Consider the following 16,205-nt stretch of genomic DNA (forward strand, 5'->3'; position numbering starts at 1 on the left):
ATCGCACAATATATAAAAAGGGAAGGTGAGCGCACAAAAATGAGAGGATTTTATAAATAAACAATAGATTTTGAACTCAAACTAAATTTAATTACTATATATAAAAATAAATAATTTGCTTAACAAAATTAATAAAACACAAAATATAGTTTTGTCTAAATTAATTGATCAGTTTTTAAAAGCTTAAATTTTCTTTATTTTATGTAAGCTTACCATCCCCCTGAGATATCTGAGTCATGTATTTTTTTCTCCAATAAACTAAAAACTTCATTCATTTCACTCACTTATTTTTTATTCATTCTGTTTTATTTTATATCATAACTAAAACATAGCAAATTTCACAGTCAGCACAATTTGAAATTCAATTAGATTTTAGTTTATACTTTTATGGTTGATTTAAGCACAACTGCTTCCTTGGGCAATAATATCACTTTAGTGCTGGAAACTTTGTCACTAAAAATTTAAAAATTAAACAAAGAAAAAATATATAGAAATGTTAAGCAATTTATTTAAGAATATCTTACCCTTTTCTTCTAATGGATTTGTCCGTCACCACGACATATTGAAATTCTATTGGTAAATTGCTGAAAATGTCATTTAGATTGACCGTTTGTACAGAATCGAAGATGTTCATTAAGGTAATGTAGGTGAAGTCGTTGTAAAGAGAGCTAGAAAAGAACAGGTAATTATGAAAAAGCTTATATAAATAATAATGAAATTACTTAGGTTTTGAAATGCATCAAGCTTTGAAATATATTTCATTTTTAAAATCATCATATTCATTTAATTTCTAGAGTGCTAAAGCCTAGTTCTTAAAGTTGAAAAAGCTTTTATGAATTAACAAGGTTTTTAAACTTAAAAAATCCATCATAGGTAATTCAAATAACTTCTTAAAAGTTTCAAGCTTTTAAATTTTGTAAATTTGAAGTACTACTTAGTAAAGTTCTTAAGCTTGATTAAAGCTTTTTATCTTTATAAAAGCTTTTAATGTTATAAAAGTTTTGAAATAGCTTTTGAATGATATAAAAGCTTTAGAGGTTATGAGGTGTATTGTACAAGCTTTTAATTTGTATAAACGTATTTAAGTTTTATAAAAGCTCTAAGTTTAATAAAAGCTTTATATTTCATAAAATCTTTAAAGTTTAATAAAAGCTTTTAAGTTTTATAAAAGCTTTTGAGTTTCATAAAATCTTTTAAGTTCAATAAAAGCTTTTAAGTTATTAAGTGTTATAAAAGCTTTTAAGTTATTATAAAAGCTGTTAAGTTTTATAAAAGCTGTTAAGTATTATAAAAGCTTTAAGCTTTTAAGCTTCATAAAATCTTTTAAGTTTCATAAAAGCTTTTAAGCTGTTAAGTTTTATAAAAGCTTTTAAGTTTTATAAAACCTTTTAAGTTTCATATAATATTTTTAGTTTCATAAAAGCTTTTAAGTTATTAAGTGTTAGAAAAGCTTTTAATAAGTTTTATAAAAGCTTTTAATAAGTTTTATAAAAGCTTGAAATTGTACAAAAGCTTTTATTTTGTTAAGTTTTATAAAAGCTTCTATGTGTTATAAAAGCTTTTAAGTTTAATCAAATTTTTAAGCTTTTGTGTAGTTTAAAAGCTCTTAAGTTTTATAAAAGTTTTACAATTTGATAAAAGTTTCTTAGCTCTTCAATCACTTTCATATTTTATAAAAGCTTTTAAACATTATACAAGCGTATGAGCTTTACAAACAATGTTTAAGGTTTTTATTAAAAGTTTTATGCTTCAAAAAAGCTTTATCAAAGTTGAAGTTTTGTAAAAAAAAGGAAAATCTAAAGTTTTTATAACATTGCTTTTAAAGGCCTGTTACACGATGTCAAAAGAAAAATGATTCGAACCAATTTGTGTGAAAAGTATTCGAAAGTATTTTAAAAACTGAGTGTTTTCACTAATTTTTCGTTCGACATCGTGGATCAGGCAGTAAGTTTTATAAAACCTAAAGCTTTAAAGCTTTATAAAATACTTAAACTTTAAGTAAAATGAAAAATGCACAATAAACCACAAAGCTCCACAAAATTCTACTTACCGCTTAACCGCCAAAACATCAGCATTTAAGGCTTTAACCTCTGCCTCACCATCTCTCAAAGTATTTTCAGCTCTCAACAATTGCAATTGCTTGAAAATATTCAAATGACTAAGAGAAATGCCACGTTGACGTTTAAGATTGTCCCTCTTATAGTCAGGACTGACCGGCAGCCAAGTCTCATTGCCAGTAGAAAAACCAGCATTAAGCTCATCGCTCCACTGGAAGGGAGTACGAGCAGGATCTCGAGAACGATATTCATAACCTTCTTCCACACCATTACAGGCCTGAGGATCCACCGTTTCCTGCCACGAAATCCAGACATCAGTCATGCCTATCTCTTCACCATTATAGGTGACACTGCAGCCGGGTAAAGTTAACAGCAGCATATTAAACATATCCATGCGTTCGGGGCCAAAACGTGAACCCACACGATTTTTATCATGATTACCAACCACCCAGTTGGCAGTGCGACCCGCAGGCATTTTACTCAACCACTCATTAATTAAGTTGGCATAATGATAAGCATCCGAATCATTATACAAATAGCTGATCATTTGAAAATTGAAAGGAATTTGAGCGCCCTCTGCCGTCGAATTGCCATAATATTCCATGACTATTTCAATGGGAGACCAGGTTTCAACCATAAGGATTCTTTTATGAAAAATAAAAAAAACACAATTGAAATGATGCAAAATTGTTATAATGAAGAGGAAGTATGTTTTACCTTTCATCCCCTCCATGATCTTTTTGGAACTGATCCAAAACCTGACGCCATTCATAAACCAAGAGAGGAGTCTCTGGTTGATCTACTGTGTATATATGATGCACATAACCATAATCATCCGGATCATTGGTCCAATCATTGCGAGGCTCATCTGGATAATTTCCCTCAGCATCGGGTGCTATTTCAAAGGCATGATATATGGCATCCACACGAAAACCATCAATGCCTTTGTTTAGCCAAAAGCGTAAGATATTCTGAAAGGAAAACAAACTAAGTTACAAATTCTTAGTGTTTGTTTTATTATGAATTAAACTTACATTCATAGCCTCTCTAACTTTGGGATTGCGGAAATTAAAATCTGGTTGTTTTTTGTGAAATTGATGCAAATAATACTCCTGACGCCCCTCATGCCACTCCCAGGCAGAACCTCTAAATACACTAACCCAATTATTGGGCACCAAGCGTGTACCATTCACTATTCTACCCGGATGCCAAATGTAATAGTCCTTATACTCGGGATCATTTTGGGCTGACTTAACAAACCACTCGCATTCATCACTTGAATGATTTGGTACAAAATCCAATATAATTCTAACCCCCTGCTCCTTGGATTTCTTCATTAGTTCTTCGAAATCCTCCATGGTACCAAACAAGGGATCCACCTCAGTGAAATTGGATATGTCATAACCAAAATCAGCCATGGGCGATTTGAGAAATGGTGATAGCCAAGTGGCAGCTATGCCTATTTCTTTCAAATATGACAACTTACTGGTCACTCCCTTTAAATCACCCACACCATCACCATCGGAATCCTTAAAGGAACGTGGATAGATTTGATAGAATGAAGCTGTTTCCCACCAGGCTTTGGTTTTAGCTTCCACATGTATGGTAACACAAATTACTAGCAGCACTGCTAGTGCTAACGTCCACTTGCTAGACATACTTAACGACTATTAAATGCATGTTCATATTTGTGCTCTTTAGAAAACTTTGTAGTAAAATTTCTATTTTGTTTTCTTTTTAAGCGATTAAAAAAAATCGATTATCTTTACTAGGTACTTAGTTTTATTGTGTTTAAAAACAACTGAATTTGAGCGATAATTATAAGCAATTAATTGTTATGGTTTTATTAGATTTCATATCTTTATGATAGTTTTGATTTGACGTTGTGCTATTCGTTAGGCATAATTATGATGGCAATGGTCAGGGAATTGAAGTACTAAAGTGGAATTGCAGCAAAAATAATAAAAAGAAAGAAAAAAGCTGAAACAACATTTTTCTGATATAAATAAATGCATTTAATGCATTAAATTTTAAAGTGTTGAATTCATTAAAATATTATAAATAATATAAAAGATCTCGCATCTCAAACAATTGAAGCTATAGACATGGAATTTGGACTATAAGAAATCTATTGAAAGATCCACTAAGGATAGCTTTTTAGAAATTCGAATGTGTATAATCGAATTTAAAGGATGTAAATGGGTACAACTGTATTTTGGTACTTTTATAAAACAGATTTTAATTTGTTTAAAATAAGTTCAAACAGTTGACTGGTACTTTTTTGAAATTCGAACATTTTAGGGGAGAAAACGGGTGAAATGTGTATTTGGGTAGTTTAAATAGCAACATTTGAGGAGCCGCAGAACAAAATATACTTTTTCGAATTTTTTTACAAATTGATTTTTTGGTATTTTTATAATATTTGAGTTGAAATCTTCTAGAAAAAATCAATTTTCCAAAATTTTAAAATTTTCAAAAAAGTACCTATCATTTGTTCTGCGGCTCCTCATTTAATATACATATATATTTGATTGGTATTTTTTTGAAATTCGAAGTTTTTAGTAGAGAAAATGTGTAAAAAGTGAATAAGAGCACAATTGTTGGAACTTTTTCGAAATTCGATTTAAGGAAAAAAACGTTTGTATTTTCCTATTAAAATATTTTAAACACATCTTAATTCATTTAATATAAAATCATATTTCTAGAAAATTCATACTTTTTAGGCTACTACTAGTAGTATAAACTATAGTTTGGTACTTTATATAAAAACATATTTTTAGGGGAGAAAACGCGTCATTTAAAATAAGATTTGTATTTTTTGAAATTCCATATTTTTAGGAGAAGAAACAGATGTATTTTGGTACTTCATATAAGAACTATTAAAAAATGTACTTTTTAAAGCATTTAAAATACAAACTCAGACTTTGTTACTTTTATGATATTCGAAATTTATAGAGAAACCGGATAAAAAAAATGTATTTTGGTACTTTTTACTAAAACATTTAAAACACATCTTAATTCATTTCAAATAATAGCAGCCATCAAAAAAAGTACCAATTTTTTGAAATTCCAATTTTTTGGGCAGATTTGGGTGATTTTTAAAAAAAGTTATAATTTAAGATGGTTGATTTTTTTTCAAAATTTTAATTGTGAAATTAACGAGTTGTATTTGTTTGGAAATTTATGATTTTTGGAAAAATTTAAAAATTTTCGATTTTTGAATTTTTTTAAAAATTTATAGTTTTAGATTTTCTGTGAAATTTAAAATTTTACATTCAATGATTTATTAATTTAATATTTAAGCTTTAATTTGCATCAAATGAATATTTGCAATCTATTTATTTATCAAGTTCGCAAATAAAGGTGATAAACTGAGCTTTACGATAAAAAACAAATAAAAACGTGAAGATTCGGCTCAGCCGAATGACGCATATGGGACACCGTGTCCCAAATGTTTAACATTAGATATTTTCAAATTAAATTTCTTTTTGTAATCAATTGTAATACAAACCAACTATTTATAAACAAAACATTATTTTCTTTGAAGTTTGGTACCACTGATCAGGAAAAGTAAAACAAATAATTCAACTTAATTTTTGGTAATTTCGAAGTTTTTTTTTATAATTTTAAAAAGTGATTTGTAATACATTAGTACAGTTTAAAAGCAGTTTTTCGATTGATTTTGTTAGAATGGTAAGTAAAGATTGTGCTTCAATTGATTTTAGCTAAAAAGAAGATTTTGAACTATCCGCAACACGAGATTTCTTGTAAGGGACACCGGTGTGCCAATATGCATGAAAGGTCGAGAATGTGGAAATTTTCCCTTCAATGTTTTATGATGTTTATATAAATTTTTTTATATATTTAGGCCTATAAAACTACTAGAATATTCCGAAGCTATTGGTCCACTAAACCAGATATGGGGGTGCCATGTATAGCTTCTGCTATGCCTATTTCACGATTTGAGGAACTAAAAAAAATTTACATTTCTGTAACAATAGTCGCAATTATTAATTTAGACAAATCCATAACATAAAAGTGTAATGGAAAAAAAAAACTTCACGAAAATGATGTCTGCAAGGTGCTAAGAATGCATCATGCTTCTAAGAATGCATTTATGCTTCATATCAAACAGAAATTGTTTTGTAGCTTTTTAATCCTTAAAATAAGCAATAATATCTGTTTGTCTAATTAAAATCAATCTTTTATTTCAGTTTTAAAATGTATTTATTACCTCCTGATACTAATTTCTCAGCTCAGAGATAGTTAAGGCATATTGGGACACATATGTCCCAAGAGATTTTAAGTAATATACTTATATTTTATATATGTTTAAAATAGTTCTTAATACTTCACAAAGTGCACTCAGATTCTCAAAAGCTTTTGCGTACAAGTTTTGTGTGTGAAAGGGTTAAAATAAAAATTTTTTTGCAATAATTTTTTTACCAAAAAAAAAATTTTTTTTAAGTTTTGAAAAAAAAAATTAAATATTATATGTACTAATAAAATTTTAGGTAAACAAAATTAAAAAAAAAAAATTAATTATCAAAATTTTTAAAAAAAATTAAAATATTTTGATACGAAAATTAATTTATTTTTTTACTTAAAAAAAATTTAAAATTTTTATTTTAAATAACAATTTTTAATTTCTTTTTCCAAAAAATTTTGACCAAAAAAATTCGGGTTAAAAACTATTTTTCCCGGTTTTGACCCTTGGTAGGTATGACTTACTATTGCGTTGCAAAGGTCTTTGAAATATCTATTGTCTATATTAATGACTATGAAATAGGTCTACAATCGAGGCTGCCCTGGTTTATTCCTTATATCTCAGCCTTTTGTTGCCGATTTTCTCGATTTTAAATCGCCACCGTACCGGGAATATACATATATTGATGTATGAATCATGTATGTAAGTAATTTTAGTGCTACGGAAAGTTGAATTCAAAATACACACGGACAGACAGACATGGCTATATTGACTCCGGTATTTATAACTCATGGTGAAGGCTATAAAAATAAATTTTAAATAACTCATCTTGATTGTGCTTTTTTCTTTCCTGTTTCTCGGAACCATTAACCTAAAATGTAATCTTAGGGTACTGCTACACGTTCAATATATGTATATTGTGATATTTGGATCGCGATCCATTGTAATGGATCAAGCTAAATTAGATTATTCTGCGATTTGGATCGCGATCCATCAATACTGCATGCTATACGTTCAATAAATATCACGAAACTGGATCGTGGTCAATATATGTATATTGAACGTGTAGCAGTGCCCTTATAAATCACTTTCTCAGTGATATAACACAAAAAGCGATTTTTAAATGGTTAAGTTTTGTTAATTTACCATTGATGTAAAAGAGAACCCATTATTTTCGGTGTCTGCTAAAAGAGTTTTTACGTTTTACGTTTACGTTTCTGAAACTCGTACTTTTCAAGGGAAAAAGAGTATTGGTACTTTTTTGTACCCTATGCAACTTTTAAACAAATAAAAGGAAACAATTTTTAAATAATATTGTTCACATGTTAAAAATAATACAAATGCATTTAATACTTTTTGGAAACACTAAAATTTTGAGGGGTAAACAATTTAACTTCTTTTGGTACTTTTTTATTAGGTTCTCTTACTACGATAATGACATTTATTTGAATAACCTGTATGTTAAATCATTATGAAAAAAGAACCAAAAACCGGTTAAAATCATTTAGAAAATTTTTAAATATTGACTCCTACATCCACATACAAATAAACTAATATGACGTTATTTTGAACTTGAGTGAGATCGTCGAAGTGATCGTGCCAAATTCCATTAAATGGTTTGGTGTTTTTTTAAAACATTATTTTTTTAATGATTGTACTTTATTTTAGGGGATTTTTCTAAAAAACCTAAAATAATTATAGTAACAGTTACAATTAATAATACTTTTAGTATTGTAGATGTTGAACCAATTAAATTTATAATTCAAGCGACATATGTAATCTTATGTTAAATGTTATCTAATCCAATGTATTCTATATGCACCAGTCGAGACATTTAACAATGATTACCCCCTACAACTTGCAAGGAATTTTAGATATTTCCAATGCATTGAACACTAACTAATAGCTGGCAAATACGTGCTTTTCAACTATTATTTATAAACAATGTCATAAATAGTTGGGATCATAATAATTTACTGCATTTGAAACAAAAATAATAATCAACAACAACTAAACATTAATCCTCAATTGATATCGGTCACAACAACATCTAGTTAAGTGAAAATAAAATCTTATCAAATACATATGTTTGGTTTATTTTCGATTATAAACTACGAATTTTGAAAATAATAAATTTATTTAGCTCAAGACAGTGCAGTGATAAACATGGTTAGAGCAAAATTGAGGCTAGGGAAGTTATTAGTTGTGTTGGCAGCTCTCTTAGTAAGTTCTGAGGCAGCAAATTTAAAATGGTGGCAAACGGCCTCATTTTATCAAATCTATCCTAGATCGTTTAAAGATAGTAATGGAGATGGTGTGGGAGACTTAAAAGGTTTGTTAGATTTTAAAGCAAAAACAAATTAAAATAATTTTTAATTAATTTTAAATATTTTAGGTGTTACCCAACAATTGCCTTATTTAAAGGAGATTGGCATTACCGCTACTTGGTTGTCGCCTATTTTCACCTCTCCCATGGCGGATTTTGGCTATGATGTGGCCAATCTTACAGAAATTGATCCCATATTTGGTACCATGGCGGATTTTGAAACTTTGGTGGAGACAGCCAAAAAGATTGGTGTAAAAATTATTTTGGATTTTGTACCCAATCACACCAGTGATGAGTGTGAATGGTTTATTAAATCGGCCGCAAATGATCGTACATATAAAGATTTCTATGTTTGGCATCCGGGTAAAATTGTAGATGGTGTGAGACAGGCACCTACCACCTGGATAAGTGTGTTTCGTGGCAGCATGTGGACTTGGCATGAGGAGCGACAGGAGTATTATTTGCATCAATTTCATGCCAAGCAACCGGATTTGAACTATCGTAATCCCAAGGTTATGGAAGCCATGAAAGTAATTAATGAAATAATATTAAATCTTGTGCTGAAAGTCCTAAATTTTATTTCACACAGTTTTAATGTGATTTAAATAGAGGATCTTTGAAACAGGCTCCAAAATTGTACCAATTTTCTTTGTCCGTATTCATGAATCAATCACTAATTTAATCTATTTACTACAATTTTCTCATCCTTAGGATGTTTTGCGTTTCTGGTTGCGTAAGGGTGCCTCTGGCTTTCGTGTAGACGCTGTACCCCATACTTTCGAAATTGCTCCCGATAGTGAGGGCAATTATCCAGATGAACCTCGCAATACCAATAATAATGATCCCGAGGACTACGAATATTTTCAGCATATTTATACCACCAATCAACCGGAAACAATTGATATGATCTATCAATTCCGCGAGGTAATGGAAGAAATGAATAAGGAATTGGGTGGTGTTGATCGTATCTTAATGACAGAGGCCTATGCTCCCTTGGATGTGATCATGCAGTATTATGGCAATGCTACACATGATGGTGCACAAATTCCCTTTAACTTTGAACTCATCAGTAATCTACATAAAGATTCCACAGCCCATCATTATAAAGAATTGATAAACAATTGGTTGTCAAATATGCCAGCTGGCAGAACAGCCAATTGGGTGGTGGGAAATCATGATCGCAATCGTGTAGCTTCACGTTTGGGTGAAGATAAGATTGATTTAATCAATATGTTGGTATTGACTTTACCCGGCTGCAGTGTCAACTATCAGGGTGAGGAAATCGGCATGACAGATGTTTGGATTTCCTGGAATGATACCGTAGATCCTCAGGCTTGCCAAGCAAATCCTCAAGAGTATGAGAGATTAACTCGTGATCCTGTGCGTACTCCCTTCCACTGGAATGATGAGCCTTTGGCTGGTTTTACAGAAGGCTCAACTACTTGGCTGCCAGTAGCTGATAATTATAAAACGGTCAATGTTAAGCGAGAAAGAGGCATTTCTCTAAGCCATTTAAATATCTACAAACAATTGCAAAATTTAAGAAGAGAGCCTGCTTTTCAGCAGGGTTTGGGTGAAGTGAAAGCCTTAAGTGAAGGAGTTTTGGCCATTAAGCGGTATGTACTTAGCTCCTTTTTAATATTCTATTCACAACTTTATTAAAATTAAATTTTTTCGTTTTTCAGTTCATTGGGTTCCTCAACTTATGTGATTTTACTTAATGTGGGCAGTAATATGGAATCTGTTAATTTGAATGCCGCATTTTATGGTATCTCCTCTCAATTACAATATGTTTTGGTAACCGCTACTAGTCCCAGACGTAAGGGTGATTTATTGAGTTCAGCCTCTGTGTTGTTAATGCCTAAAGAAGCTGTGGTCCTTAAGACTGTTTAAGTTTATACATAAATTTTAAATTTACTTAATGATTAAAGAGAATTTGTTTTAAAAAATCCTGTATGTTGGAGATATAGTAGAGTATTATTTTGTAAATATTTAAATACTGCCTCTAAATAAAACTCAAGAACTAAAACTTGTTTATGTCTCTGTTAGGTTACGTGGGTTGTTTGCAAGTTAGCCAGTTCACTCGGAGGCATTTTGGCTCATTGTAGTACCCTTAGAAATACTAATTATCCCCTTATATTGAGAATTCATACATAAAGGGAGAACAGTTTCCCTCCGTAATTTCGTTGTCGGTACTTCTACTAAATCTGATCATATTTACTAGTGGCACATCTCTGAGACAGTCCAGATCATGGAAAAGAGCTCTACAAAGATATAGTAGTCTATGCTCTTATAAAGCTGGGTAGTCACAGAAGGTGTTGCACGGATCCCTCCTCCTCTTGATCCGAACAACTTATACATTAGCTACAAAGTGGGTAACCCATACATTCCTACATGTGTCATACAGTACCCAGTGATTATATCCGTAAGAAGCCTAATCGAATTCCAACTAAGAGACAAAAGTGTCTTGGTCCTCTCCTCTATCAGGGGGGCAGAGCATGCTCGATATTCTACAAGTGATGATATTTGACAACCTGAGTTCCATATCACTCAAATCCCATTCATCTACCAATTTCGATAGGGTCACCAACGGAGGTTGAATATTCCTTTGTGCAAGAGTTACGTCAAGAGATGACCCGTTGGTTTCCCGCTTTCATCAGACACTTCATTTCCCCGGATGTCCTCATGTCTCGACATGATGTTGTGTCAGTTGTGCCAGTAATTGGATATAATTGAGAAGACATTTCGACCTAATCACGTTGGAGTTAAGAGCCTTAAGTTTAGTCGAATTTTAGAAATTCATTTCCAGGATTTTTCTTACGGCTGTATCGATAGCATAGATCTCTGCCTGGAAAACCGTACAGGTATAGGGTAATCGAAGAGACAACAAAAGGTCCAGTTCATCGGAGAAAATTCGCGAGATCGTACCTCTTTCTGTCTTTTAACCATCAGTGTAGATTGAGAACATGTTGTCTGTTAGGACAGAGTTTGCGGCCCAATCATCCCGTGTCGGTATTCTGATCCTAAATGTTCTATCAAAATTCGGTGTAGGTACTGAGTCCGTTTCTTGTCCCATGATTAGCCTGACTATCTTTTGTAGGATGATGACGTGACCAATACGATCATGCTTCAGTGCGCTCGACTGTTTAAGTCGTAGAGCAGACTTACCAGAAAAGCATTTGATATATATATTAAGGGCAGTTGTATTTTGTATCGTATCTAGACTGGAGATGGGTGGAATTCATAGAGTCAGTAATTACAAGATATGCTAGTATTTGTACCTTGATTAGAATAGAAAGATGAGTCTTAATGACCATCGCTTTCGATGAAACAAGAGCCCGATAAGTCAGAATAGGTCTTATGACAGCGGTGTACATCCAGTTTACAATATATGGTTTAAGACCCCATCTCTTCCCAAAGGTTTTTTTTACATATATAGAAGGCACATAATGCCTTCTTCATTCGACTATCAGCATTACGTTTCCACGAGAGCTTAGAGTCCAAAATTAATCCAAGATATTTGGCTTCGCTTGAAGTCTTCAGAAAAGTACCATCCAGTCGTGGAGGTCTGAATTCTGCAACTTTATATCTCCTGGTGAAAAGAACCATTTCAGTTTTGGCTGGGTTGACACCTAGACCACTTTCTCTGGCTGAGAGCTGACTTCATAAGTTTACTTATTGTGGGAAGAAACATCCCATGAATAAGCATATGCGACTACTTTGGTGCCTATCCTACTGAGTCTGAAAGGGATTTTATTTACGATACGAAGTGGAGAGATGACACCACCTTGTGTTGTGCCCCTTGCTACAACTTTCCTTGTAATACCAATACCCATATTAGACTTTATGACCCTGTTCTTAAGCATATTTTCTGTCCAAATTGTTATCCGCTGATCAACACCTAAGTCACTCAATATATCAACTATGTATTGCGGATATGTTCACATTATTAAACGTACACCTTTTTGTCAACTGTTCCCTCTATAATTTCGACCGACCTCCCTTTAAGGTATCAGGCGAGAGGATGTTTCTGAAATGGAGACCAAACAATCTTTCAAGTGTTTTCAATAAAAACGATGACAGAGTGATCGGTCCTTGGTAGTACTATTGTTTACCATTCCCGCCTTGGAGATAAATAACACTATAACCTCTCTCCATTTGGGAATGTATCCTGTTTCCAAGCTGTTCATAAATATCGTAATAAGTTATTTAGGAACAAGAAAAACAAATATAGCCCAGGCTAGCCAAAACAGTTTTCAGAATAAAAAAAAGTTTGACAACAGTTGAAGATTGTTGTCCAAGTTGAAGATTTTTGTCAAACTCAATAAGAGCTTGAAGTATCATTGAAGCTGAGAGACCTTAAAAGACGTTTTTGTATGTCTAAAATACTGCTTTAACGCTATAAAAGAAAACCATTTTTGCACCGACTCATTACTAGTGATGAAAAGTATATCCAATACAATAACCAGAAGCGTAAGAGATCACCGAAGCGCAAGAGATCACTGAGAACCTGCACTGAATGCAACTGATTCGTTTGAAGCTAGCATTGACCGAAATATGACCGAAAGTATTTAGAATGAAGAGGTAGGGAAGTTCCGACTACTATTTGTTTAAATCGATGCAGAACGCCCCCTCTGTGATACACTTTACTTTGGAACAGAATATCAGATATAGGCTTGATTCGCTCTGCCAGAAATATGGGGAAAAATCGTAGCTAACAATGGCCAATACTTTGAATAAATTTATATTGTACAAATGTTTCAAAATAAAATCTGAAAAATTTAAAAAATTTCCAATTTTTAAGTCATACACCCAATATATATTTTTGCATTTTCTATAAGAATCAACCTGTAAATGTATATGGAATGGGGACGCAAAGTGAGCCTTCACTTTTTCCATCTTCTAATGGTACATTTTGAATTTTCTATAAAAGTAACCTAGAAACATGAAATTAATTAGGAGGACAAAAACAATTTAACAATTCGTAGCGCTTTAAATGCTAATACGTATAAATGCTGTTAATTTTGTATTTGATTTTCAAACATGTTTTTATTGCAGCGACATACATATATACATATATTTATTAACTTACTATTTATATCAATTTAGTACCTAATAACCCACTTTCAAAACAAAAATAGAATCAGTTTAAAATATAATTTTATTACAAAAACATTTATACAACTTAATCACATTACAATTCAATTAATAATTTACAATCTTTATCGTTTAAACCAATACAATACAACAGCTTCATAGGGCATTAAATAAATGCGGCCACTTAAATTGACTTTATCACTGAAAAAAAAAACAAGAAAATAAATTAAATTTAAAAAAAAATATCTATATAATCGATGACAATAAACCAAACCTACCCCTTATTATGAGTAGAATGAGCAGTCATTAATGTATATTCATATGTGCGATTACTCAACTTCTCCACATATTCCAATTTGTTGCCCATATTGACCAAAATCATGTATTCTTCTTGCTCAGGCACAGCTCTGATTACTTGAAACACTTGTTCGTTTAAAGCTTTATAGGAAAAGCCTCTCTTGCCCTTAACATTTTTAAAAGCTTTAGAATGTTTAAGCTTTTGCAAACCCTTATAAATTTGCAAAGTACTTCTGGCCACCTGACGTTCCTTTTCGACATTATAAATGTTATAGTCCTTAGCTAAGGGTAGCCAGGTGGAAGAGCCTTGTGAGAAACCAGCATTTTCTGTTGAATCCCATTGCATGGGTGTTCTTTCAGGATCACGATCATCACACGATATGGCGGTACATTCTGTAGCTACATTAGACATTCCAATTTCCTCGCCATAATAGGTAACCGGAGCTCCGGGTAGACTGTGAGCTATAATATTCAGCAGATCTACCTTATGTTTACCCATACGTTCCGATACTCTATTGTTATCATGATTTCCTATAACCCAATTGGCAGTTTGATGTGTTTTCCACATGGTATCCATCCAATAGTTACAAGAATTCTCCACATCTTTGGCCGTAGAAAAGCCATTCAAATACATTAAATTGAAATTCATGGGTAATTGGGCACCACGATGCGTGCCATTGCCAAAATATAAACTAAGGGTTTCTACAGAGGAATAAGCTTCTGCCAAAAGCACTCTAAATTAAACAAAATAAAGTAACTGATACATTTTATTACACTTAATCTTACCTAGTTTCTCCTCCATTTTTCCTTTCATATTCCTCCAGAAATGCTCTCCACTCGTACAATAATTCGATGGTGTCATACTGATCTTTGGTATAAATATGATCATGATATTCATAACTTTGAGGATCCGAAGACCAACCACTGATTGGTTCATCTGGATAAGAGCCATTCTCATGGCGTAGCTCAAATATATGGGGAACTGCATCAATTCTAAAACCATCCACACCATGATCCAACCAGTATTCCAAAACATCCAACATATGCTGGCGTACCAAAGGATTTGAGTAATTCAAGTCAGGTTGTTTAGCTTGGAATTGATGTAAATAAAATTGTTTACGTTCCTCATGCCAGGTCCACATGGGACCACCAAAAACCGAAACCTTTATTAAAAGAAAAATAAAGGTTCAGTAAGTAATTAATAAATATTATATGTAAAAACTTACCCAATTACTGGGTGGCAGTCTTTGACTAGAATTCTGCTCATCTACTATGCCATCATGCCACACATAAAAGTCCTCAAAACCCTGTTCTCTTTTAATGGACTTTTGAAACCATTCACATTCATCTGACGAATGATTGGGCACAAAATCCAACAACACTTTAACATCCAATTGTTTGGCCTTGGCTATCATTTCATCGAAATCCTCTAATGTGCCAAATATTGGATCAATACGCGTAAAATTCGATATATCATAGCCAAAATCCGACATAGGAGATTCAAATACCGGCGATAACCAAGTAGCTGTAACACCAATCTCCTTTAAATATTCCAATCTCGAGGTAATACCCTTCAAATCTCCCACACCATCACCATTGCTATCTTGAAAGGATCTTGGATAGATTTGATACAGAGAAGCACTTTCCCACCAATCACTTTTCGCCAAAACCAACTTAGACCCTAAACTAAAAGCCAAAAAGGCCAAGATACTTGCAGCCACTCTCGAGTTCATGGCGTTAAAGACTAATTGTATGTTTTCTTTTGAAATTTTAGTTCAAGTATTTATTTGCTTTGAAACTCTAGCACCATAATATTGCATGTATTCTTTATCAATTCAATTTAAATTTATATGTAAAGATTAAATTTGTATGGCGATAATGCCAGTACAAGTCATAGTTTTGATATGGTTTCGAAAATAAAATACACTTTATTAGTGGCCATTTATTATTGGCAGATAATGTTATTAAAATGTTTAGATATTAAGCGCTTTTTTTATCTATTAACTATGCACTGAAAGAAAACTAAACATTCCTTCTTAGTTTATGTTTCAGGGACCCATTGAAATTAAACCATTCTGTTCTGCTTGGATTCCTGAAACATGCCCTTGATCTTAGGGTTCTGGAAGCTTCAAATTAAACCATTCTGTTCTACTTGGATTCTGGAAGCTTCATATCTCTACATTACCACTCACAAAGAACAGCTTAAAACTTATCGTCTCCA

The 16,205-nt window shown here is 32.3% G+C and overlaps 3 protein-coding genes across 3 annotated transcripts; 1 reads left to right on the plus strand and 2 right to left on the minus strand.

Annotated features, from left to right (window-relative positions):
• Positions 1 to 274: 274 nt before the first annotated feature.
• Mal-A4 (Maltase A4) lies at positions 275 to 3,742 on the minus strand. The gene is made up of 5 exons (XM_065513362.1): positions 3,092 to 3,742; positions 2,775 to 3,028; positions 2,051 to 2,701; positions 525 to 668; positions 275 to 453 (listed from the first exon to the last, which is right to left on the minus strand). The coding sequence occupies exons 1-5, from the start codon at positions 3,713 to 3,715 to the stop codon at positions 378 to 380; spliced, it is 1,749 nt and encodes a 582-aa protein (XP_065369434.1). The 5' UTR covers positions 3,716 to 3,742; the 3' UTR covers positions 275 to 377.
• A 4,646-nt stretch (positions 3,743 to 8,388) lies between these two features.
• Mal-A3 (Maltase A3) lies at positions 8,389 to 10,490 on the plus strand. The gene is made up of 4 exons (XM_065513548.1): positions 8,389 to 8,596; positions 8,660 to 9,120; positions 9,302 to 10,206; positions 10,276 to 10,490. The coding sequence occupies exons 1-4, from the start codon at positions 8,431 to 8,433 to the stop codon at positions 10,481 to 10,483; spliced, it is 1,740 nt and encodes a 579-aa protein (XP_065369620.1). The 5' UTR covers positions 8,389 to 8,430; the 3' UTR covers positions 10,484 to 10,490.
• A 3,243-nt stretch (positions 10,491 to 13,733) lies between these two features.
• Positions 13,734 to 15,717, minus strand: Mal-A2 (Maltase A2). Its single transcript, XM_065512064.1, has 4 exons — positions 15,211 to 15,717; positions 14,771 to 15,147; positions 13,966 to 14,718; positions 13,734 to 13,888 (listed from the first exon to the last, which is right to left on the minus strand). Exons 1-4 carry the CDS (start codon positions 15,715 to 15,717, stop codon positions 13,813 to 13,815), a joined length of 1,713 nt encoding a protein of 570 aa, XP_065368136.1. The 3' UTR covers positions 13,734 to 13,812.
• Positions 15,718 to 16,205: the final 488 nt, after the last annotated feature.

This window comes from Calliphora vicina, chromosome 5 (assembly GCF_958450345.1).
Source record: "Calliphora vicina chromosome 5, idCalVici1.1, whole genome shotgun sequence".
NCBI classification, from domain to species: domain Eukaryota; kingdom Metazoa; phylum Arthropoda; class Insecta; order Diptera; family Calliphoridae; genus Calliphora; species Calliphora vicina.